This window comes from Molothrus ater, chromosome 5 (assembly GCF_012460135.2).
Source record: "Molothrus ater isolate BHLD 08-10-18 breed brown headed cowbird chromosome 5, BPBGC_Mater_1.1, whole genome shotgun sequence".
Lineage (NCBI taxonomy): Eukaryota > Metazoa > Chordata > Aves > Passeriformes > Icteridae > Molothrus > Molothrus ater.
The window spans coordinates 46,943,959-46,970,257 of record NC_050482.2 but is presented as its reverse complement, the minus strand read 5'-3'; the positions used below and the strand labels follow the sequence as shown (position 1 = coordinate 46,970,257).

At 37.2% G+C, this 26,299-nt stretch overlaps 1 protein-coding gene across 1 annotated transcript in view; it reads left to right on the top strand.

Moving 5' to 3' along the window:
• Window positions 1-26,086, top strand: part of NUP205 (nucleoporin 205) — a 45,677-nt gene extending 19,591 nt beyond the window's left edge. Inside the window, 28 exon segments of the mRNA XM_036401274.1 lie at window positions 649-786; window positions 1,029-1,218; window positions 1,881-2,001; window positions 2,493-2,574; window positions 3,006-3,170; window positions 5,249-5,373; window positions 6,136-6,250; window positions 7,240-7,389; window positions 8,310-8,384; window positions 9,166-9,323; window positions 10,294-10,374; window positions 11,207-11,398; window positions 12,977-13,247; window positions 13,689-13,787; window positions 14,919-15,067; window positions 15,771-15,962; window positions 16,722-16,843; window positions 17,914-18,052; window positions 18,266-18,392; window positions 19,318-19,394; window positions 20,170-20,230; window positions 20,233-20,297; window positions 20,835-20,961; window positions 21,651-21,817; window positions 22,224-22,347; window positions 23,193-23,321; window positions 24,025-24,098; window positions 25,159-26,086. Coding sequence (XP_036257167.1) covers window positions 649-786; window positions 1,029-1,218; window positions 1,881-2,001; window positions 2,493-2,574; window positions 3,006-3,170; window positions 5,249-5,373; window positions 6,136-6,250; window positions 7,240-7,389; window positions 8,310-8,384; window positions 9,166-9,323; window positions 10,294-10,374; window positions 11,207-11,398; window positions 12,977-13,247; window positions 13,689-13,787; window positions 14,919-15,067; window positions 15,771-15,962; window positions 16,722-16,843; window positions 17,914-18,052; window positions 18,266-18,392; window positions 19,318-19,394; window positions 20,170-20,230; window positions 20,233-20,297; window positions 20,835-20,961; window positions 21,651-21,817; window positions 22,224-22,347; window positions 23,193-23,321; window positions 24,025-24,098; window positions 25,159-25,311 — 3,668 coding nt within the window. The 3' untranslated portion in view covers window positions 25,312-26,086.
• Window positions 26,087-26,299: the final 213 nt, after the last annotated feature.

Below are 26,299 nucleotides of genomic sequence, written 5' to 3'. Positions count from 1 at the left end.
CACAGTGGCATGTCTTCTCTGTTAGTGTGTGATGGAGTTGCACACACAGAATGAATGGAAGAAGGGCATTTTTAAAGCTGGTGCCAAAAGAAACCTTTGTACCCTTGTTCTCACTTGTGTGTTAAAAAAGATTCCTACTCTTTTCCTGCTTTTATATACCACAGTTTATGAAGAGCCTAGGCAAACTGGAAGCATTAGTCTTCTCCTTTTATTTCATATCATGAAGGTCTTTGAATTTTAGGCTATTAGTTTTGTTTTTGCATACATTATTTCAACAGTCATAGGAATTTTTGGTGGACATTCTCTTTGACTTCTGGAACTACTTTTTCCCTCATTCAGGGTCTTCGTGCAGGTTTTGGGGGGGGACATAAACTTTTTCCAGTTTCTTTTTGGTAAGATCTTTTTTGGGTTTAAATTTGAAAATGTGGTATTGGATACTGGAAAGTAATGGTAATTGCCCTTACAACTATTCCCAAACTTTTAGAAGTTCCTCAATGGCTTCTTTATAAAAAAATCTCTCAAGACTTTGTACAAAGGATGTTGCTTAGACCCATGGGGGCTGTTATGTTTTGTAGCTTAGGCTAACTTGAGTAATAGAAGGGTTTTTTTTTTAGAGGTTATATATTTTTTTACTCCTTCTGTCTTTAGGAGAAGAAATAATAGCATATAAACCACCTGGATTCAATTTGATGTATCATCTGTTGAATGAGTCCCCAATGCTGGAACTTTGCCTTAGTTTGCTAGAAGAAGGGGTTAAGCAGCTTGATACTTACGCTCCGTTTCCTGGTATGTGCCTAGAATTCATTTTTAATGTGAAGTTAAAATGTATAGTAAGTAGGATTTAAAGCTATCATTGCTTATCTGTAACTTGTATCTCTTGTATATAAAAATTGTATTTTGGGGAAGTTTTCCTACTGGTAAACAACTGACGGGTTTTTTTTCTTGGTGCAAGGCTTGATGAATGACATTTTTGAATGTACTCTGTTTAGCTTCTCCTCTGTATTTCTTATGTTCTTTGTGCACTGCAGGGAAGAAGCATTTAGAGAAGGCTGTACAGTATTGCCTTGCACTTCTAAACTTAACCCTACAGAAGGAGAACATTTTTATGGATCTGTTGCGGGAGAGCCACCTTTCCCTTATTGTCACACCACTGGAGCAGCTGCTTCAAGGAATCAATCCTCGCACTAAAAAGGCTGATCACGTGGTGAATATTGCTAGGTATGTGCAAAGTACTGAGAAGGGAGGAGTTTTGGAGGCACAGAAGTGTTTGGATCCTGAATCCTTTCATTGGTTTCACTAGCCAATGCTCCTCTTCACACAGAGCATCTCATGAATTTTTTTGGAGGGACAGGAGATGTCTTCACAGGTGGTATGATCTGTGATTGTCTAGTGCAAGATTGCGATCTGTATTTATAGTTCTTCTTCTGAATTTCCCCCCCCTCATAATTTCTTCCTGTCTACCATATGTTCAATGATTCCCTTGCATATAATTTCATTTTGCCCCAGACTTTGGTCGTCACAGAGTGGGAAAGTTCAGTGAATTTGGTTGTTGGCCACGTTTTACAGTATTGCCCATTATTTACTGTATTAAATGCCTACAAGCAGTTGTTTCAACTTCTGCAGCAGTGTTTAATGTAGATATTGACTAAAAAGAATGATAAAAATTCCAGGAAAGGTTATTATCCCTACTCAGCCTACTCATCTCTCCCAATGGAGGAACATTCATTGTTTCATGCAGAGTGAAATTTTGTTAGAAGCTTTAATGTTATCTCATGTAATTTGATTTGTAAATGTTTCATTTTTAAATGTTTAATTTCTTATCCATCTTTAAAAAGTTAAATTCTCAACAATTTCATTGTCATAATCTTGTGTCTTTGAAGGTATCTTTACCATGGAAACAGCAATCCTGAACTAGCTTTTGAAAGTGCCAAGATTTTGTGCTGTATTTCTGATAATTCCAACATCCAGATAAAACTAGTTGGTGATTTCACACATGATCAGGTAAGTATCTGTTTCTTTGAATCTGGGAAGAGAAACTGGTGGAGAAATACTAGGGCTTCATAATGTTTCTTTAAAGGAAACTACATTAAAACTATATTTTGTTTTATATCTACCCACATATAAAACATCTTTTACTGTGGCATTGGAAAAACAATTACTTCATTAATTGAACAAAACAAAATCATGATGGTTTTCAAGAAGAAAAAGGGCAATATTCTTTGAGATAGGGAGATCTTTTTGTGACTTTATAGTCATCAATCTGTGAGAATAATTTAGCATATGTAACAACAGTAGATTTTTTTTTTCCTGTTCACTGGCTAATTGCTGACCTGTTCTTAGAACAGCTGTGACTCTTAATTCTTGCTTATTAAGTAGATTATATAATTTTTGTCTAAAAGTTCTATCAATTTACATGAAGGGAATGATGAAAAGTATTTGGTTTAGTTCTCTTAAAATTGTCTTCATTTCCGTCCTTCCATTGTTGAATACAGAGTGTTAGCCAGAAGCTGATGGCTGGATTTGTGGAATGTTTAGACAATGAAGATGCAGAAGAATTAATTAATCCAGATGAGGGTATGTAAAAGGCTTCTTAAAATGGCTTAAACAGTTGTCTTTTGCATGGAATGAAGTTAATGAAAGAAGTGTTAAAAGTGTTCTTAAGTCAGGAAACAATCTTCCTCTGTTTTCTGTGGAATTGGACCTTTAACAGAATGAAAAGCACCTGTATTTTGTTAAAGTATGTCCACAGTATGGTGAGCCAGCTCCAAACTGAGTCTATTTTCAGAAGACAAGTATTTAACATTGCTTTGGATGTACTATTTACAGCTGTATTAACAGTAATCTGCAATTTTGTTCTTGTATCTCTTTGCAGTAATATAAGTCCATCCCTCAACATTCTTGTATTTAACTTGAAGACACTGAAGATTATTCTATTAGATGGATTTTTTACTTCATTAGTCACTATATCTGCTTTTTCTCCTTTTTCTTTTCTTTTTCTAATCAAGAACTGGAGCCGGAGAAGAAGCGGGCACAAATCCATCATGAAACCAGGATCCATATTCTGAATCTCCTTATCACCTCTCTTGAGTGCAGTCCTCCCAGCCTAGCTCTGTATCTCTTGGGATTTGAACTAAAGAAACCTGTCAGCACCACAAATTTGCAAGATCCAGGTATGAAGAGGAGAGATTGAGCTGTCATTTAATCAGTTCTGCTAACAACACTGAGAATATTTATTGGGAAATTCATGGGCAAAAGCAGTTCCTCTTCAATTAAAGAATAAAACAACAGGTCGTGAACAAGTCCTCAAAAGCTACATGAAAAGATGTATTAATACTCAAATGCAGCATTTAAAAACTTTAGGATTTGAGTCTTTGTTTAAGTTGTATTTTGGAACAGACTTGAAATTAGAATTGTGGGGGAAAATGATAATTTAGAAGGGAAACATTGATGTACTTATTATTTAATACAGCGTAGCTGTGTCCCTAGTAGAAAGAAGTTGATTTGATGATCCAAGTTGTACCTACATATGACAACGTGTGAACCTACAAAAGAGATTGTTGCTTTTAACTGGTTCTACTTCTTGGCTATTGTTCTGTCCTTCCTCAAGCTCCTGTTTAAAATTTATAATTTTATAGGAAAGAAAACTAGTTTAGTTTTTTAATGTTTTAGAAGAAAACCTTTTAGGACAATGTGGGATTTCATTCTAGTGCTAGGAATATATAAATACATTAATTATATATATATATGACAGTGCAAACTCCAGAAAGATCACTCCTGCTGCTTTCAAGTTGAACTGATGAGAGTAATAGTGTGTGACTTTGTGTCTTGTTTGCCTCCTCAGTTTCTAATTGGTATTTTACAAAACAGACTGAGCAAGTCCAGCAGGGATGATGAGGGAGCTGGATTACTGAGCCTGTGAGGAGCAGCTGAGTGAAGTCTGGAAAAGAGAAAGGCTTTGAGAGAACCTAATAGAAATCTTTGAACACCTGCAAAGACATAAATGACAGGATAAAACCCCAGACTTTTCAGAGGAGTGTGGCAGGAAGATGAGAGGCAGTAGGCATGAAATGAAACAAGAGAGGCTCAATTTGGATATATTAGAAATTTTGTCACCAGAAGACAGTGAAGCAGGTTGGCTGTAGAGGTCATGCAGTCTTCATGTTTGGAGGTTTTCAAGACCCAACTGTCTAAAGCCAAGAACAATGGTTTGATATCATAGCTAACAGTAGTTTGGTGTTGAGATGTCATGGTGTCCCTCCACTCTGAAATAAAAGGTCATTTCTCAACTGTTTTCAAGGATGTTTTATATAAACAAGTTTGAACAACATTCAATAATTTGATTTTCGTTTTTTTGAGAAAAATATTTCTCATTATCTTCAGGTTTGTATTGGATGCTATGGACCAGCAGTTTTTAGTTCTTCATAGTTCTAAATGAAATATAGATAGGACCTGAGTTTTATTTCTTCAGATATTGTGAAATATCTGTAGTTACACAATACAGGTAACTGATCTGCACCCACACAGTTTTACAGGGCATCTATCATATGTTAGGTCAGTGATGAGGAAATCTGTCTCAAGGGTGTGAGAGACCTTGCCCACATCTTTCAGTTTTCTTGTTAATAATGTGAAGAAATAATGACTGTAAGACATTTACCTCAAGATAATAATTTCCTGTTAAAGCATAAATTATACATGTTCAAACAGAGATTATTTCCCCTGTAAGAACTCTGATTATTGATGCTTTTGCTGCTTCAGGACCTCTTTTTGGGTTGATTTAAGATTTAATTGGCTAAGGGAAGAATGCAAAAAGACAGAATTTTGACTTCAGTATTAAAATCTATTCCCTATTCCCTATGGTTGCAGTGTTCTGCCTTTAGGAGAATTAGTCATATAATGGCTGTATTTGTAAAATAAGACAGGAGTTTTTTAAAGCTGTTCTTTGAAATTGTCAAATGGCTCTTGGTTTAAAAGTGTAAAACAAGAATTCAAATTGATTCACTAGCATCTCAGAAGCCTACAGACTAACTATAAATATTTTCATTAGGCTTTTGCTGAAACATGGTTCCTTCTTTGATTTTAAGTAATGGTGATAAAACTTTCCCAGAAGTTTTTGCTGCAGCTCTGTGGAGCAGTATAGTGTAGCACAGGGTATCTGAACGATTTAGGTTCTGTATTTCTGTGTGCTTGACCTATACTGGCTATGGAGGAAAGTAAGATCAAGAATGTCAAGTTATTTTTCTCTTTTCAGGTGTCTTGGGTTGCCCACGGACTTGCCTTCATGCTATTTTGAACATCCTGGAGAAGGGTACTGAAACAAGGAGTGGGCCTACAGCAGTTCGGGAATCTCCCCATCTTGCAGAACTCTGTTACCAGGTATTCAGCATATTTTCTGTTGGCATATACTAAAAGTAGACTCTAAATAAAATTGGCTACTCCTTGGTTGGTGAACACAGATTATTTATGGCTCTAATAATATTTTAATAGTAAAACTTAACCTAAATATTTTTGGTCAGCCTCTAAGTCTGTTGCAACATGCCAACTTTAAATCTTTTTTTTAAATTTTGGAAGTGTAGTATGATAACAAATAACATAAAATTCCAACTAAGCCAATGAAATTCTCTGTTTTATTCTGTAGCCATAGAGAATGTACATATGTGTGGCTGAGAGGGTGTCAGGTGGGGGAAACAGCTGAGTTAGACATATGTGTGAGGTAGCTGATGCTTGCACACTTGTATCATGTTGAAAATCCATGGGCTCTAGAAAGGATTTTAAACATTATTAAAAGCAAAAGGCAATTCTGTAGAAGCAGGGAAAATTTATTACATATCCTCTCTTGGTGGACATGCAGACAGAAAAATACTCATTTTTAAGTGAGCTGAACAAATAGGCTCATCTATTGTCATGTTGTGAACAAACAGCCATTGTGGTCACCCGCATGCTGGTAGTACTTTTAAGATCATAATTCAACATCTGTTACAAATAATATGTTCAACTTTGAAGAAAGCTGATGGAAAATTTACTGTAAATACTGGTAATATTGTTTGAGCAGTAGAACAGTATTATGCTTTTGATTTGGTGGTTGGTTTGTTTTCAAATAAATTCCATACATGGATATCTACTGTTTTTGATTGTCAGGTGATCTATCAGTTGTGTGCATGCTCTGACACTTCAGGTCCAACTATGAGATATCTGAGGACCAGTCAGGATTTCTTATTCACTCAGCTGCAGTACTTGCCATTTTCTATCAAAGGTAATTTTTATGCTATGATAAGATTGTGCATGCTTAAAATTCAATGCATTTTTTGACTCCTTAGGAGTGAAAGAAGAAACATAGGTAGCATTATTAAACTGAATTTATTACAGGCTCTGCTAATCATTTAATTCTGCAAAAATTGAACTCTCTCTACTTAAGAAGTTTTTAGATTTTTAGTGCTGAACTTTTGGAAAAGAATGTTAGCTTTGGAGTGCACTAAGTCTCCAGAACGACATCCTAATCTGTATTGCAATTATCATTGTAGTTTTGTTAGATCACGCTACAGAAAAAAAAAAAAATTGAAAAGAGTATTATAAAGAACCAGGGGATTATAAGGCTGATGGTTGTAACCACCTGTGTTGCCCCTTTCTTTGAATAAAGTACTTTTAAGCTAGTAAGTATGTTTTATATTTCAAATCAAGATTTCTCAGGTGTTTTAAACTGAATAAATGTGCTTTGTCAGATGCTTGACCCTCAGTCTTTTGTTCAATGACAGTAAACTTAGCATTCAAGTACATGTATCCAGCATGTATAAAGTGCTTTAGATGATTCTTATGTAACTTAGGAATCTAAATTAGATGAATATAGGAAGATTCTAGGAGACCTGTGTTCCAGTCTCACCAATTTTGATTAAAGCTACAGTTCATGTGGGTAAATGCCTGGTTATTTTCACTGAAATTGTAACTGACCCCATTGGCTCATGAATCACTGCATTCTTCACGATGACTGTTCTAACAGTTGGTTGTGTCCAGTTTGGTTGTGTATGTGTATATGCTTATTGCATATATGTACATGGTTTATTTTCAAAATAACCACATGTTCATTTACTGGCTTCTGTCAGATCTCTCTTTTTGTCCTGTAAACAGTTGGTAAGCAAATAATAACTAATGACATCCTCTAAAAGCTTTCTCAAGTTAAAAATGCTTTCCTTGGAGTAAGTAATATTATTTATGCTGTTTTATAATTGTTGCCTTATCCCTGTCCAGAACATGAGATTTCAACACTCAACCAAATGTCTTGGCTAATGAAGACTGCAGCTATCGAAATGCGCGTGACGTCCCTGAACCGCCAGCGCTCCCACACGCAGAGGCTGCTGCATCTGCTGCTCGATGACATGCCTGTGAAACCATACCTGGGTAAGAGGGACTTATGGTGAGGCTAAATAGGCTGTAATAAATGGAGAATGAGACACTTCATTTGAATTCTTTTCTTCATAAGCTTGTGGCAGTTCATTTGTGGTATGGGAAGAAAGATGATTGTAGACTCCAAAGTGAAAGAAAGCAGGGCATCGTTTTGTTCATTGCTGGTGGAAAAATTAAAAACTGTTTATGAGGTAGGAGTGGCAATATTAAAAAAAATTAAATTGTGGAATAATTTATTTTGACCTGCCACTCAAAATTGTTACAAAATAGAGAAGGTGGAGGGTCTTCCATGGTAAACAGTTAATCTCTCACAGAGGATAGTAGATACACATCAATTTTGCTTTTAACATTATAACATCACAAAAGTGATATTTCATCCCAATGTAGTGTAAAATTCAATGTTGAATAAAAAGGCAAGATTTTAGAGGTTTAGAACAGGGTAGGGGTAAATTAAGAAAAATAAAACCAGATGGCAATAAAACTCTTTACATGAAGAAGGTAGAATATATTGGAAGATATTGTAACAGGCTACTGCAGTATGGTGTTTTCCCTTACTTTTATCAGCCTGAGCACTCTCTTCCTCCTAGTGAGGATCTGAGTATGGGAAACTGTGCTCAGATATGCTACTCATTTTATGGTGTCCACCCAACTGCATTATTCATACTGAAGAGTAGGATGTCTATTTAAGCATTTCTCAGATTTTCTGATCTGTATATAATAACTGGATAGCTTTTGTCAGATAAGTATTTTTTTCATTTGATTAGGAGTTCAAGGCTATATTGTATTAGAAGGCTTTGATGTGAAAGGTTTATCAGTTTATCATTGTGCCCTGTCTTTCACTATTAATAAAGTAGGTGATATTTTTCACTTAGATTTGTTTTTGTAATTTATTTAGTATGTTTTATTACCTTCAGCTGATGGTGAAGGAGGGATGGAAGACGAAAGTCGATCAGTCAGTGGATTTCTCCACTTTGACACTGCTTCCAAAGGTAACTGTTATGACTGTTGATTATTGATCAGTAAAGTCTATCTGCTCCTGAACAGGCAGGAGGGCCACCTCCAGAAAGGACACTTCAGAAAAGAAAGTAATGGGTGTTCTAAACAGCAGCAATGCATGAAACAATTTTATTTAGTATGGGAAAAAAAAAAAAAGAACCTTGATACAGATGGTTGGAGCGAGTGAAAAACACTGAACTGGAAAGGCAATTTGAAGAGTATGTTTAGGTATCTGGGCAAGGATGAAATGGGAGAGTGGCAGTCTATCAAATTAATTGCTAACAAGTAGAAGCAGTGAGACTGTTGCTAAGGCTGAACATATTTGTATTTTCATGGCAAAGAATGTAAGTCCCACATAAATAAATAAATTCAGATTCTTTATGGTTTCTCAACAAAAGACTGCAGTGGTTATAATTGAAAACCAGCCTGGTTTAATTTTGGAGAAAAAATTAGTCTTGTGTTTGTAAATATTGGATGACATGCATGTATAACAGGAGAACTGTACAGTATAAGACATCTTAAGGATTTAAATGTAGAAAAACTAAAGATTTTACAATTAGAAGGGCTTTTGGAAGTATGAGAGTTTGTCTTAAAATGTTTTTAAACCTGTTACATAGGTTGATAGCACTTTCTGAAGATTTAATGCTTTCTTTTGAAACTTTACACATTAAGCTGAAGATTTAGATTTACAAAGGTAAATTAGGCTCTATTTGTTAATTTTTTTGTTTCCCCTTGATAATTCTGAATACAATTTGAATTGATTTGCATTTCCAGTACGCAGAAAAATCTTAAATATCCTGGATTCAATTGACTTCAGTCAGGACATTCCAGAGCCTTTACAACTGGATTTTTTTGACCGGGCTCAAATTGAGCAAGTCATTACTAACTGTGAGCACAAGAATGCACGTGGACAAGTGGTCTGCAACGTCAAGGTTAGCACTGGTCTTTGTTTTCAAGTTGCATGTGCTATTTTATAACTTAATAATTAAAAAAAAAAATCAGTGTGTTAATGATACTTTGAAACTTGCTTTTACATAAAAGGTGTATATTTCAGGTATGTATTTCTTTGGTTGCTATTAACAACTACATACGTGTACACAATTACTTGTGCAATGTTGTTGTGTACCATGGTAGTTCTTGCAGGCTTTACTTACAAAGGTATCACATTGTGACAAGTACTTGACATGTGTATTATAAATTGTCCTGAAGAATTTGTGACCCTAAAAAATGAGTAAAACTTGTTTGAATCCCAGTCCATCTGTTGCATCTGTCACTATGTAGCCATCTCCTAGATTCTTTTAGGAGATACAAATACATCTCCTTTGTCACTTGTCCTAGTTTTGACTCAAGTACTCTTAATTTTCTTCATAGTAGCTGGTATAGTATTGTGTTTTGGATTTAGGATGACAGTAATGTTCCCAACACTTCATCCTTTAGCTATTCCTAAGCAATATTTATTTAGTGAAGGACTTTTCAGCTTCTCAAACAACCCCCCAGTGAATAGGCTGTGGGCACAGGAATCTGGGAGGAGACACAGCCAGGACAGCTGACCCAAAACTTGCCAAAGTTCCATACCGTGTGATACCATGCTCAGTGTATAAACTAAGGGGAAAACTGGCTGTGGGCTGCTGCTCAGGAACTGGCTGGGCAGTGGTTGGCAGGTAGTGAGCAATTGCATTTGTGCAGCCCTTGTTTGTATTAGTTTAAATGTTGTATTGTTCCCCCCTGCTTTCCTTTTCTGTTCTATTAAACTGTCTTTAACTCAACCCACAAAATTTCACTTTGTTTTCCCCCCAGTTCTCTCCCCTATCCCACTGGGGGAGGGAGTGAATTGCGGTGTGGTGTTTATCTACCTGCCAGGTTAAACTGGTACAATCATTTAAGTGTCACTTTTAATTTCAGTACGTTCACAGAGTTCTGGTTGCAGAAGTCAATGCCCTTCAAGGAATGGCAGCAATAGGCCAGAGACCTTTACTTATGGAGGTAAGTACAGAAAAAGTTAACTGTTGTTTGTTGTTGCTCTTGATGGATTTCGTAGCCTGTCAAGCAGTAAGCATTACTATAAAAGATTGTGGATTTGAGTCCTAACTTAGATTTAGTAACTCCTGAAGACAAAAACCACAAAACTGATAAGCTAAGGTACTTCTTACCATACTGTTCCCTAAACAGGTGGCCTGCAGTCTGTTTTCCTTTTTTCTTTAACCTCTTCCCTCCTCATTAGTGATAACAATTGCAGCTCCTCACCCCACTGTACAGAAAGCAGTTACACACTGATGTCAAGATTGGCTGTTCAAGTACAAGCATGTTCATCTTATGGCCAAGATCATTTTGCCTTTCTCTCACAGGGGATGCTGATTTATTTCTCCTTTTTTCTACACAGATATAGTTTCAGTGACTTGGAGATCAGTTATTTTATAAGTTTCCTGCCATCTTTTAAATTAAGTCACAATTGGTTACATGGATGCAAAGGATAAAGGAGAAATTACTCAGACTAAATGGGAAAAAGAAGCCCAAATAGTTTTTTCCTAGTTGTTTTTGTTTTGATTTCAAAGTGCTAGAAAAAAATTTTCCTGGTTAATTTTTTTTTCCTATGAGATTGAGACATTCATGATGTCTGGCCTGTGAAAAGCAGCTCAGAAATGGAATGGGCTACCTTGTTAAAGTAGCAATAGCACCTTGTTTCTAGTAAGCTGAAGACTTAATATTTTATTCTGAAGACTACTACTGATAGAAAAAATTGTCATCTTGAAGTCTGTCTTGGCAATGAATTTGTTTTATTCCATAGTAACTGAGTTTCTTTGTGGGGGGTTTTCAGGAGATCAACACTATCCTGCAGTACGTGGTAGAGCGCAACAAGCTGCTGCAGTGCCTCCATGCCAAGAGGCATGCTCTGGAGTCCTGGAGACAGCTGGTGGAAATCATACTCACTGCCTGCCCCCAGGACCTCATCCAGGCTGAGGACAGGCAGCTGATTATCCGGGATCTCTTGCAGGATGTGCATGACAAGGTAGTGCTCTGCTGGAAATCAGCCCACTCCTTCAACTTCGTTGCTGCATCTTTTTATGTGAAAGTGCTGCAATTTTGATTGTAATCCAAAGAAATGTTGTCTGCCTTTAGTATTGGTTTTAGTTTTCTGATTGCTGCAATGCTGATAGATGATACAGAGGCGATACTTTGTATTCTTGCATAGCTATTGTTGAACTGTGAACCATATATTGGCAGATTTCAGAGGCATTTCAGTGTCATCCAGCATTATGGTAGTCTGGCAAAGGTGTGTGAAAAAGAAACACCCTGCTTTGATGAGAAACAAAGAACTTACTGAAGGCTGAAGGCAAACTGCTGCATTTGCTAATTTACTGCGTTTAGATGACTCACTGCAAATCTTACTGCTGTTGTTTTTGAAAAATTAGAGCGCTGAATGAAACTTCACAGTAGAAAAACTAAAGATTTTACAATTAGAAGGGCTTTTGGAAGTATGAGAGTTTGTCTTAGAAGTCTAGGTGTTTTACTGCTGAGTTATAGTAATAATTTTTGAGACAGACTAGACAGTTACTGCTGACCCATCCATTCTAAAAGGCAAAATTTAATGAAGGATTGTTGTATTTTTCAGTCTGCTGGGGTATTATTATTTTTTTGCTTTATTATGAGAGTTATGTGGTTTGTAGTTCTGATTAATAGAGTTTTGTTTTGAGAAATATATATTAAAAAGTTTTATCTTTTCAAGGAAATAACTTTTTTGTTACTACCATTATTTTTTTCTGTAGGAGTTACCTGAAAGTTACCTATTTTTAGTGGAGTGCTGGTTTTGTTTTTTATTTGAACTGAATTCAAAACAGGAAACAAGGAAGGCCTTCACTAGCTGCAGAAATTTCTTTCCTAAAATCTTTACAAAGAGAAATTCCAGACTCCTAATTTTCTGTAACATCTTGGTGAAGACTTTTGTGAAGTTGAGAAAAAAAATTGTTACTGTCTACTGCAAATAATTGAACTACTGTTCAAAATTACTACATTGCTTAAAATGAAAGCTCCTTCAGCATTAGCAATAAAGATAGATTTACCTTCCAAATAATAGAGTGAGCAAAAACAATACATGCAAACTTCTTGTTAGTGTTTTTCCACGTTGTCTTAATGCTTCTTTGATGCTCAACCCTTTGGGTTTTTTAAGTAGTACCTTTACATTTTTAATGGTAATAAAATAGCTATATAGCAAAGCAGATACCAGTTATTCTTTCCCTAGCTTAGGTTTAAATATTTTACTAATAAAGCATCTCAAATGTCAACACATTTCTTCCCTTTCTGCCATCCAGATTTGATTATGAGTCTGCCTGTGATTTATGTAAAAAAATCCAGAAGGCTAGTGGTCTTCTCAAGTAAAATATGTTCAACTCAGGTTTCTAAACAAGTTTCTGACATTACTGATTTTTATGTGTTTTAAATACTGTCATGTTAATGAAATCCTTATGCATACATAAGTTTAATAGTTGAGAGGCTAATTTAACTACTTTAATAATTCATGAAATCAGACACTTTTAAACATTTGTTTTCTCTTTTGCCTTTTTTTTGGTCTTTCTACTTCTGTATTAAGATCCTTGATGATGATGCAGCTCAGGAGTTGATGCCAGTGGTGGCAGGGGCTGTGTTCACCCTGACTGCCCACCTGAGCCAGTCTTTGAAAACGGAGCAGAAACAGCCACTTGCACTCTCCATGGCAGGACAGTCCCAGTATGTCTTGATGCTGGATGGTTCTTTTACCTCATCACCTGGCTCCGAGAGCATATCCATGGGTTTTGCTTCTGTTGGTGACTCCTCCCTCCACATCATCTTAAAAAAGCTGCTGGATTTCATTTTGAAAACAGGTGTGTTGACTTCTGCAGGGCGTGTACGTGAATTCCAACTGCCAAGAGTAAAAAGATGGGCTGAGCTGCTTTCAGATACTGCAGTGAAGACTTTTGTTACAGTCAGATCGATCATACGTCATTAGTATAGATGTAAGCAATGTTGATAACTAAAAAAATTAGCAAGCACTTAAAAAAATCTGAACAACAAACCTAAGAGAAATATGTAAGTGACTGTAAAGAGAATTTCATATTTTCATTCTTTTGGAACAGCATAAACTTGCTGAATTTACTCATAAATACACTTTTATGCAAGCAGTAGAACTTCACCTTAGGGAATCTAATTGCTTTATTTACTTTTGCCAGCACTGCCATAGGAAAGTTAAATTAAGTGCCAGTAGAAGATGGTGTTATGGAATTTACATTTGTTTGGTTTTAATTGTGAATGTTTCTTGTTAACAGGTGGTGGCTTCCAGAGAGTGAGGACACACCTTTATGGATCACTGCTTTATTATTTGCAGATTGCCCAGAGACCAGATGAACCAGACACTTTGGAAGCCGGTATGGTCCCAACTGTATTTGGAAAAGAGCAAAAAAAGTTATTATTAAACCCTGGAGGATACAGTTTCTGCATGCTGAGTTGTCTTCTGGAAATAGGTGGAAAACATCTTGCTCTAAGAGCCTCTGAAATAAATTGCTTATGCCTTCACACACCATAGTGATCCTATTTAAAAAAAACCAAAACAAATTCCAAAGCAAAAAAATCGCAAAAGACCAACCACACAAAAAACCTCAAAACAAACCCCAAGGTTTGTTTATAATTTTAACCCTTTCTCTTCCTTTATCTGAAGATCCCTCTAGGGGGGAAACAAACACAAAAGCCTCATACACACCCCACCACCATCCCCTCCCAAAAAAAATAAGCAAAGAATAAGCCAACCAGAGTTGCTATTTATCCTTGAGTGCTTATGGTAAATACCACATTCTCTCTGTGAATGGCTAAAATACTTGAATTGTTAGTGTTTCTAATAATTGTTCAGACAGGAATTGAGAAGAAATCTTGGGGCTAGTTATCTGCATGCAGACTTTTACTTGACCTGGGTTTTGAGCTACAGTAGTAAAAGGAAAAAGACAAACTATGAATTTGTTATGACCCCTTTGAAGTGTCTGACTGACTTTGGTTTCATTCTCTCTCATTTAAGTCACATTGTTAATTTAGCTCACACTTAATGCTTTAGTCCCAGTGAAAGTTCGTAGAATCTTAAGATGGTTTGGGTTGGAAGGGACCTTTAAAATGATCTCATTCTAACCCTCTGCCATGGGCAGGGACCAGGTTGCTCAACCAGACCAGGTTGCTCAAAGCTTTATCCAATCTAGCCTTGAACACTTCCAGTTTTAGGCCTCTTAGTTTATCTATGTAACAAGTACTGAACATTTGAATTATTTTAAGCAGACTATTTACAAGGGTCATGTATCTATACTGGTCCACACTTTTTGTTCTGGCTGGTCTGTGTGATATTCAAGGAAGGGTGGATTTGTAGAACATTTGCCGTTCATTTAAAAACCCTTGACTTGGTTTGGGGCATTTCTGTTGCAAGGCGTAGAGAGAATGCCCTGAAGGATGTAGCTAAGTGAATGCTAAGATGCCTATCTTTGAATGTTTTCATTTTTTGTTTTATTTGCTTTTTACAGCTAAAAAAACTATGTGGGAACATTTGACAGCTCCTGAAGATATGTTTAGTAAATTGCAACGGGAAAACATGGCAACTATTGAGAGTTATGGGGCAGCTCTGATGGAGGTGGTCTGTCGTGATGCTTGTGATGGCCACGAGATAGGCAGGGTAAATGAATCTATTCTTTTAAAGTTACTGTTCTGTTTGTTTTAAAGAACATCATCTGTGCAAAGATGGGAAGTTTCATGAGGTAGAACTAGAACATTTCTATAGATACAGGATCTGTTTCATATTTCTGTCCTCCCACTCATCCTTCAAGCTGCTGAAAGTAGAGCCATACGTGCATATTAATTTTTTTCTCAATCAGGCTATGTGTCCTATTGTTTAAAAATAAGGGTAGAAAGCTCTGCTGCAATTGACATAGGTAGGGACCCCTGTTACCATTACTTGTTAGCATTTTTAAGTCATGGACTTACTTTGGGAAGATGTGACTTCATGACAAAGTAATTTCTGATAGTAGCCAGTAGCTGAGAATTTCCTCAGAAGGCAATCTAGTTTTAAATAGTAATCGTGCATGAGGTAATACTTCCTTAAAATATTTTGCCTTAGTTGTTGGTCAACAATATCTGTAATGTTTTTTAAAAGAATAGTAGAGAAAGGTAATTGTCTCATACTATACTAGTGTCAAGAATTCTTAAAATATTTTCCACATAAATAGTTGCAATTATAGTGAAGAAATGCATTCTGCTTATAAGAAGCTGTTAGAAGAAACTGCTTAGCATTTCATGTTTCTAGGTATTTATTAAAAATCTCATAGATCTTATATGTTTAATTCTGTTTTGATTTGTTTGTTTTTCTTCCCTCATCCCAGATGCTGGCATTGGCTTTACTTGATCACATTGTTTCAGTAGACAAGCAGCAGCAGTGGCTGTTGTATCTCTCCAATAGTGGCTACCTGAAGGTGCTTGTGGATAGCCTGGCAGATGATGATCTGGCTCTTCAGAGCTTGCTCACACCTCAGCCCCCTTTGCTCAAGGCGCTGTACACCTATGAGTCCAAAATGGTAACAGTACTTTAGAAATGACTTTGTGTTACAGTGTTAATTTTTTAATTTTACTTTTTAGTAAAAGTTGTTTGTCTACACTTTGCATTGATTGTACTCACAGATATTGTTAAGGAAGCTTTCCTGTCTGACCATTCAAGAGCACTCTGGCAGTCACACTTGCACCACCAGAGATTTTAACTGCTGGGATCAAAGCCCCTCCATAGCGAGTGGCTCCAGTGACCGATGGGTGCCCTGCTTTACCCTCACCACACTCACACACTCAGACCAGGTTTCCTTACCCCAGGTTTGACCCTAGGTTTCCCAGGCCAGTCTCAGACATCTGGATCCTTAAAATGATTTAATCATGGTGCAACAACAGAACAAGAGCCCGAGCTGGTGCCTCTGAGGAGGGACCCTGAACAAAGGAGCCCCTGGGTTTTATGTACTCTCAGCAGTCTGTGTGAGTCAGTCTGGGGTCTTCAGCTGAGTCCTTGTCTCCTGCCGTTTCTCTGAGTGTCCAGTCCTCTGGCTGGTGCCCCACATCCTTCGTGCCCTTTGTTTTGCAAAGGGTGGGCAGTTCACAGGCTCTTGCCTGGGGCTCCTGCCACCCAGAGCTCAATCTGCAGCTGCACACTGAGCTACCTGCACTGAAGGTATTCCTTAAGGACATTTTACTAATATAGTATATTTGAAATGATGCAAAAATCAAATGAGAAAGTAGACATTATAAGCCTCATTGTGCATCTCCAAAACTTAACCTTCTCTACTGTTGTGTAGGCATTCCTCACTCGAATAGCCAAAAGTCAGCAAGGTGCACTAGAGCTGCTGCGGTCCGGCGTCATTGTGCGGCTGGCACAGTGCCAGGTGTATGACATGCGACCCGAAACAGACCATCAGGGGTAAGTGTTGCTTCCCTGGCTGGGGGTGAAACCATAACATGGTCTTCCTGGAAGCACATCACATCTTTTTATAGCCTCATGACTTTTGAGCAGACTTGTGGGTTTATTCTTTGTGTGTGTGTTTCTTAAACCTATCAGTTCAGTTCAAAGGTACCTTTCATTGAGAGGAAAATTTCAGGTGTGGGTATGAGGTTGTACTTGCATGCTAATTACTTGGACTACGTAAAATTGATATCTCAGATAAAAATTATGATTATTATTATTAAATAATTTATACTGTAATGTTTGACAAACAGCTTACACTGTAAACTTATTCTGGGGGCTTTGCAGTTTGTGAAGGGCAGAGTCTGTCCTCCATCATAAAACATAGAGAGAGCAGTGAATTAAATGCTATTTCAGGAATGTTTTATGATGTGTTTAAAAAAAAAATCACAGTTATATATTGCTTGGCAAGTGTCTTGATGTGCCACTTGACAAGTTTTATACCACATTAGTCATTGTGAGGTGATTGAGAGAAGATCTCAGAGAAAGAAATTCCATATTTAGGGGAAATTACCTGGGTTGATTTCATGCCTTGGCTCCTTTTTTAAACTCACAGTTCTTAATAACAGAAACGCTTTGGAAAAATTTAAGACTTAGACAAGGTATACTATTTGAAAGTTCTACTTAGACATAATAAGATTGTATAAAACCTACAGGACCTTTGTGGAGGACTGTATTTAACAGTTGCTTTAGAATTAAGTACAACTCTTCCTAAAATATTTGAGAATACCTAGTTTTGTATATCAGTAAGCAGGTATGGTATTTCTGCAACAAAGTTACCTAGTTTAGTGTAGCATAATACAAAGAAGTAATTTTCCCTGCTTAAAGAAAATGTCTGGCAGCAGCTGTGTATCATAAATGTGTTGCTTTTCCAATATAAAGTCAGTTCAGGTCTAGACATCTTATTGAAATATGAATAGTTTTAGGTTCTTGATTGATTGTAGGCTGAGGCTCTGCCTGACTAGTGGATTTCACTCTTCTTGCACTCTTTATCTTTTTTTTTCTCCCTTCTTTTTATACCTGCTAAGAATGTATGCAATGAGAGATCCCCCAGTGTTCATTCCTGCTCCAGTGGAGCGTTACCGCCAGATTCTTCTTCCAGCTCTCCAGCTGTGCCAAGTGATCCTCACGTCCAGCATGGCACAGCACTTGCAAGCTGCGGGACAGGTAAGTTCCAAAACTTGCTTGAGTACCACTGGTATTGCTCATTCAAAGAAATTATGTGTGCCTTTGCTCTGACAGTAAGTTGTTTTGGTTTTTTTAAATCCCACCCTCACTGGTACACGAGGTCTTTTAAAGTTCTTCAGAAGCATTGTTTCCTCTCTGCTTGCCATTAAATTTTGAGTCATTCATGTTTTCTCTTTTTTTCTTGTGGTGCAGGTTTTGCAGTTCCTCATTTCCCATTCAGATACAATCCAGGCGATCCTGAGGTGTCAAGATGTAAGTGCTGGATCTCTCCAGGAGCTGGCCTCCCTGACAGGAATAATCAGCAAGGCAGCATTGCCTGGTAGGTACTGCAGTTTTGAAGTCTCAGCCCCATTTGCATGAATCTCAGGCTTTGTTTTCTGTAAGGAAACAGTAAGACAGAAGAGAATCTCCATGACAATACAGATTTTTTTTTGACATGTGGAGCTCTGAGAAAAATCGAGAAATGTTAAATAATTTTTTCTTGAAGTAAAGATGCAGTAGACATAGTGCTCTTACCCATATGTATCTGATTTCCCATTTTCTTTTCAGCATGCTACCTCACACTAAGTACTTTTCGTCTTGGAGGCGATTTACAAATAGAAGTGCTCAAAGTATCTGTGGTCTCACCAAAAAACAATTTTTACTCAATAAGTTCTGTAACTGAGGAAATTAAGATAGAAAATTGTTTGCATACCCATTTTTAATGTCTTCTTTGTTTTTTATTTGTTTAAAATATAAAGTTTCCTGTGGGAAAGCACTGCAGATTAGCATACTGCCATTTTTCTTGAGTGACTTCTTCACAAAGGGCTAATAATGATTATGATCGATATAGTGGTTTCTTCTGCACCAATTCAAAATAACTTCTCTATTTTGATTTAATGGTTTTCTTTGTTCAGGAGAGATGTCTGACTACTGTAGAAAGGAGTGCAGAGCTGTAGGTTAAGCCCAGGTGCTTCTTTGCTTAGATATACAGAGCTTTGCACAACAGCTGTAGTTTCCATGCCAGCCTCCCTTCCTCCTTGCCCTCATTTGATTACTTACCAGAACAGTAAGCTCCATGCTCTCATGCATCTCCTGGTAGCTGCATTCATATCTCAATGTTTTGCTCAAAAAACATGCAAAAAACAAGTTGAAAGTTTGGCTGAAATATTTCTGAACAATGCTTGTATTTACATGTATATAATGCACAAATCTGCTAAAAAACCCCAAACAAACAGTTACTTAATGGCTGTGTCTTTTATCAGGAGTGCTAAATGAGCTGGACATGGATGTTAATGAAGGGACACAGATGGAGCTACAAGGACACATAGGGCGATTTCAGGTAATAAAGTCATATATTTAAGCCATGTCCTTTTAGAATTTGCTACCTTGATGTGTTTCTTCCTGTTTTTTTTTTACTTTGAATAGTAGCAATTGGGAAAGAGATGTTTTCCAGCATCAAGAAGAATGTGTGGGAGGTTTTTTTTCGTGGGAGTGGGATGGTCTGTTTTTTGGTGTCTCCCCACACTTCCCTGTGCATTAGAAAAGATAACACTTGACAACATCAGGGTTGCAACTGGGACTTTGTTTCCCTTCCTAGCTTAGGACTTAGGTGAAGAGAAAAATTTGAAGCCAACACCAAAGCATGTGAAGTAATGCAGAAACAGTCTGTTACCACTTCGGCCACAATCATGTCTCCAGCTCAACAATTTGATGTATCAGACATGCTAGTGGTTCATGTATTTGTTACTGAAGTAGTTTTTGTACTCTGCTTTTACTGGATGTTAGATTTTGTTTGTCTGTATAGGTAAAGGTGTTTTAGGTGTGGGAATGGGTAAAACTAAACTGTCATTGATAGTATTCTGTATAATAGTCTGCAAGAGACACAAGAAAAGTTGTGCATTTGTGAATTGCAATCATTTCTCATTGGCAGTGTTTTAGGGTGCCATTAATTTCTAAATTAAATCAAGGTAAGTTAAAACACTAAAAACTTAAATTTTGTTTACAAAGTGCTCTAAGTTTTATCTGCATCGCTTTCTTAATACTGTTTTAAGGAACATGTATCACTTAAATGAAAGAATCGTGCACTTCATTTTAATGTTCATTTCTTCTGGCAGCGCCAGTGCTTAGGACTTCTGAGTCGGTTTGGAGGGTCAGACAGGCTACGGCAGTTCAAGCTGCAGATGATAACGTAGCAGGAGACAGAGTGAACAAGAGGGATGAAATTGAGTTGGCCATGCAACAGGTAAGGACACAAGATAAAAGAAGCTTCAGTCTCAACATTTTACCTGCTGTGCAGATTTGTTTGGTTATCGTTATTTCATATGATAGTGGTAATGCTCTACACTGGTTTTAGTGTGGTATAGGAGTCCACATTTTATTTAAAGTAATCCTTGAAAATGTATTTACTTACATTTGCATTAGAAACCTTTATTGTTTCGCATACAAACTCTGTGAATTTTGAAGGCTTAAATTGATAGAATGTTCAAAATTAAAGCTGTGTATAGAGGGTAATGGCTAACACTAACTAAAGCCTAAGGGGACTTAAAATTTTCCAGAAATTCTAGCTAGCAGGTTTGGGAAAGAGGCAAAGTTGCAAGTCCTAGACTTGCAGTAGAAGAGAGTTTGTAACTGATGAGCAAATAGATTCATCACATTCTGGTGGGAATAGAGGAGCAAAGCATATTGTTCACTGACATTTGTCCATGTAAAATTTAATGCTTCAAAGCCTGTAGATACTGTAATTGACATGCTGCCTTGTTTTCTTTCCCTTTGCTGGCAGATCTGTGCCAACGTGATGGAATACTGTGAGTCACGGATGTTGCAAAGCGCCCCCAGTTTCCAGCACACTGTTTGTCTGTTTACTCCCAGCCTGTCAGAGTCAACCAACCGAGATGGGCCTCGGCAGGGTGAGATTTTTGACTTGCTGTTTTTTGAGCCTGAACAGTGTGACATTTGGGCTACTAGAAAATAGTGAACCAGAGGCTGTAGTTTCACATACTGTTTAAGTCACTTTATGCCAATACTGTAGCTGCTCACTCTCTCATTCTGGCATCCATGCTTGTTCAGCCTTGCGCTAAGCCAAATCAGGAAACTAATCCTAGTTAAAACAAACAAATTGTTTTTTCATTCACAGCCTCAGAAATATATGTCAGTAAAGAAATGTGTGTATGTAAATAAATAGCACAAGACAGGGGAAAGTCAAGATCAGATTTCAGCATCTGTGCTGGATTACATTATTTGAAAGTAGGACCTCATTTATGACATGTAAGATGTGTTTTGATTGGAACTCTATTACAACACATGGCAAGAGTTTACACTGTGCTATTATGCAGTTGAATGGATTAAATATGTAAATAGTAAGTCTTCTAATCTAGTTACATTTCACATTTTGCACTCACTGCTGCGCTAGGCTGACTGCCTTTTAGTAATGCAGTCACAGAATTTTTTGCCTAGACTTACATTTAGGTTACTTCTGACACAAGGGCAAAACATACTTGCCAGTGCTTTCCTGTCTAGGTTATTGACAGAGAGCACAGCTTATTGATTTCTTGGGGGTTTATTAGTTTTGTTTTCTTATCTTCAACATCTTGTCTAGATACACAAGCACCAGTGGTCCCATATTGGCACTTGCCTGGCCTGGGCATTATTGTTTACCTGCTGAAACAGAGCACTAGCGATTTCTTCAGTTACTATGACAGCCATCGTCAGAGTGTTAACAAACTGCAAAATGTGGAGCAACTGCCGCCAGATGAAATAAAAGAGGTAATTGTTCTTCTGAGTCTGTAGTTACTGTATTGTAGTAATTTGGACACAGCTGTAACAAAGGCTCCAAAGCATCTTTGGTAAGCGAGTAGTTCCACTTCTTGTGCATGTTCTTTTCTGTTGTTGGTGAAGGGGGTCCATAGAATGAGTGATCTAAAACTTCAGGGAAAATATTTGGCTTAACTTTGTAAAAGTTGTGACTTTCATTATAGTTGCTTGGAGATGGGTTTCATTTTTCCATTTTTTGGTCAGCAAGGTTGTGCAAATTCAAAATAGAAAGTAAGGTTGTAAAGAAATAGTAGCTTAGAAGAAAGTTCAAGATACTAGTAAGTAATCTTATTTGCTTATTTCTCTTATGTTCTGTAATTTGCTACTGTCTTTCTGTTTTTTTCTCTTCCCATCACAGTTGTGTCAGTCAGTTATGCCAGCTGGGGTTGACAAGATTTCCACTTCCCAAAAATATGTATTGGCAAGGCGGCGCCTGGTGAAACTAATAAATAACCGAGCCAAGTTGCTCTCCCTCTGTTCCTGTATCCTTCTAAAATTGAAATGACCCTCAAGGTGATGATCCAGAAAAGCAGAGAGATAGAAATAGGGTTTTTTTACCTGGATTTCTGACCACTTTGAACAAAAATTCTTCGCAAAAAGTAAATTTGAAATACTGACAATTAACTTACAAGGGTATTGCTCTGCTACTGCCAGAATGTAACGATTTTCAAGTTAATGATTCCCATTTTGAAACCCAGCTAGGGCTTTCTGCAATATGCCAATAAAGGAATTGTTACAGCCCAGCTCTTCAATTTTAGTGTCCAGACCCCATAAACATTCACACATGTCCAAATATGGTGGAAGAAATACTTTGAAAAATAATTTTGATGTGCCTGTCATAATAGGAGTTTGTAGTCTTACAGCCAACCTTGCATAAACCTAAATCTCATAAACACCAGTAATTCTATGGAAATAACCAGTCATGCACAAAAGAATTGTCTTCCACAGATCAGAATTTTCCTCTGCAACCTCCCTTGGGAAAGATGTGCTCTTGCACACTTCTCTGTTGTCACCTAAGATGCTCCTGCCATGCCTGGATTTATAACCTCAGCTTTACTTTACTGTGTGCAGCTGAGGCACCTTTACAAACCACATGAGCACTCCATACTCTGCTCTCCTCCTGAGGGCTGGATTGAGGCTCTGCAGGGTGATGAGGACAGTGAGTGTGAGCGATCCATCACTGGGTTATGGCAGTGTAGGAGGTGACAGGTGGTTGAGCTGACCTCTTCAGCTGTTTCCAAGTGTGTAAATATGCTCATATATGTTATACATAATGTACAATCCAAAGACAACCAAATTGGAGTCCTTCACTGAGATGTGTCTGCAGATATCATAGAAATATGTCTCTTCATCCTTTGGCGCCATCTGGAACACTACCTACTGCACTGCACACCCACTGACTCCCAAGACCCGCTGCTGTCCTCTAGGATGTCATTTAAGAAAGGAAGGCTGCAAGGTAAAATTTCTCAAGCATCAAAATGCCTTTGAATACCTTCTTGTGATTAGCTTTAAAAGTGATTTCCTACTATTAATATCTTGCCTTTTATATTTAATAAAAGAGATTTTGGATTTGGCACACCTTTAGATATTCCACTGGAGAATTGGCAATGCTGATATTGTTTACTCCCAGACTTCTGGGGTATGTGTATTACACACAACCTCCAAAGGAAAGTAGAAGTAACAATTATTTTTATTTCTGCCCTTCAAACTAACTGAAGTTCAGCTAATACAATCAGATAATTGATCCAAAATAGTGTATAGGAAAATATTTCAATACAATCTAAGATGAAATTATGAAATAAAGTTAATATTGGTGGTTTTAAAAGTATTTAAAATTTAGAATTATAGCCACCATTGATTTGCCAGAGGATTTTAAGTTTGTTGAATTTAATCTTTTAAAAAAAGAAAGAAAATGGAAGGAAATCAGGGAGAGTGGATTTGCAGAGGAGTGCCATGTTGTGTGTTCAAAATTATTTATGAGTCACTGTTTATGTATTTTCTCTAAGTTATTTAAGTAAAAAAATAGTGTAATTTCTAATGCCTAAGTTTACTTTTGGAGCAAATTGGAACACTGTTCTAAATTTTTATGTTTTATGACTTGATACAGAGATAGTGTGGAGCAGCCAACACAATTTTAACATCTTGTTTTCTGTTGCCAGATTCCTTTGGATCAGAGCCAAGCTTGGATTTCAGTAGTGGACTGAATCGAGTGAGCCAGCACGATATAGACCAGGTGAGATGTGACAGTCTGCTGCAGGGTACAGAAGGCTCCTGGCTACCCTGCAGCTATTAGAAGCAGTCTGACTGTTGTTTTCCCACTTCTGAATAACCTGCAGTAACACCAACAGCATAGAACTTAATTTAGAATTAGTGAAGCATTACAAAATTGTTTTGGAAAATACTGTGAAACAGGTGGCACTTTTGCTACTGTGCACATATCTTTGAATCTTAATATGAAAAGTTTAGTAAAAAATGAACTATACTTATAAAATAATAATTCTTTTTCTCTTACCAACCAGTCAAATGGTGTTTTTTAATAACAGCTTTCCAAAAACACCAGATAGCCTTGAAAGACCTGCAATATGAGGGCAATTTTCTCAATTCTCTGTGATCAAACTGTTCACTATGGGTCAGCTTCAGCTAGGCTATAGAGAAATGAGATCAAAACAGTAACAAGAACTGAGGAGACTATAAAATGTGAATGGTAGAAAAGAAGTAATTTCACTTACACAGAAATAAAATAGTTTGTGTAAATTTGATGCAGAAGTGGCAGGAAAAAGATATTAATAAATCTCACTGACATTTCTATGACTATGCAGAAAACAACTATTCTTCAAAATGGCAGTCTCAAGTACCTTTATAAGATCTAGAACTGTAAGAAAAGTTGCTGTGTTTTGTGATGAGGCATGTGTAATTCATTTTGTTTGTTCAAAAGTAAAGTATTCAGTATCATCTTGGTAAAATACTTAAAATGGAGTTAATTCAGTGACTCTTTACATATGCATTAATGAAAAAATGTTGTTGGTGCACACAGACTCTCTAAAGAGTCCCTAAAGGACTAGGAAAATTTTAATCGGAAGATGTGTTTGTATGATGATGAGTGAAGAAGCTGAATTATAACCAATAATGCCTAAAACAGAATAAGTAGTACTTATTAGAGAAAAACCCATTCTTTGGAAAGCAGGTCAGAGAATAAATCATAGTGAAGGGGTTGGCAGGCAGTGGATGACAAGCTGGCATTTCAGGAAGAAAAGATTATGTATTGACGACTGCATCAAATCTCTGTTTCTCAGCTTCAGATTGAAGCCACAAACAGCTTTGGTGAATCTCTGCAGAAGAAGCTCCTGGACATTGAGGGTTTATACTCCAAGATTCGCTCGCGGTACACCTTTATTCAAGCTCTCGTTAGACGTATCCGTGGTCTCCTAAGGATATCAAGGACCTAAAAGACACTTGGTAGATGCTGCTTGCCCAGTGAAGCTGTGTGCTAGGGCAGGCCTTCTGGATCATTGCATTTTATAGATCAGACATTTTATAAGTATTGCCAAAATTATTTTGTTACTTTTTTTTATCCCTGTGGATGAGTTTTGTGTATTCTTTCCTACTGCTCCCAACGTGACATAAAAAATAAAGGATTCTTTTCGACTGAGTTATGAATAATGTAAAATTTCAAGCAAGAAAGAATTCTAATGGAGGGCCTCAAGGAAACAGGAAGTTCTGCAGCTGTGATGATACATTTGTTGATGCTTTCAGAGAAAACTAAAACATCTTTGTCTGTGTTGTTCTTGTTTCACACAGAGATTTAATGAAACCATAGAGTTGACGTGTCATCACTTGCAGACTGATTACTGTGATGTGGATTTTATATTCATTTTGCACTGTGAACTGCTAATTTTTGCTCCCCCTCGTCCTACCTTTTATTCAGCTGAAGAAGTACAAGCTGCTTCTCTTTGAACAAGTTTAAATTAGAAAAGCGATAAAAGTCATGGAAGGTAACTGCTATAGGTTTGGTTCTTGTGGCTGGGGGAGTAAAGGTTTCTGTGCTTTTCTTGCTGCAACACAAGTATAAGGACAGAATAAGGTGCATGGGGAGGAAGCCAGTAATCGTGAGTGGTAGGTTGTTTCTATTGTTAGATTGTTCTCTTATGAGACTTTCACATATCCCTGTATCTTCCGTTAAAAAGCTATTAAAAAAAGCATAATCATTGATTATTGACATGAGATCTGTTGCACTTCTCCCTTAACTCAGTCTGAGCTTATGGCCCAGTTCATGTGTGCCTTGTACATTTGTTTCCTCTGAGTTCTCATTATGTCACATTTTTTATGATTTCATATTTACTTATCTGTGCAACCTGATTACATGGCTGACATCATTTTTATGCAGGGATGACGACAGTGCTGCTGTCAGGTGAGCCTGTTAGCTAATCCATAGGA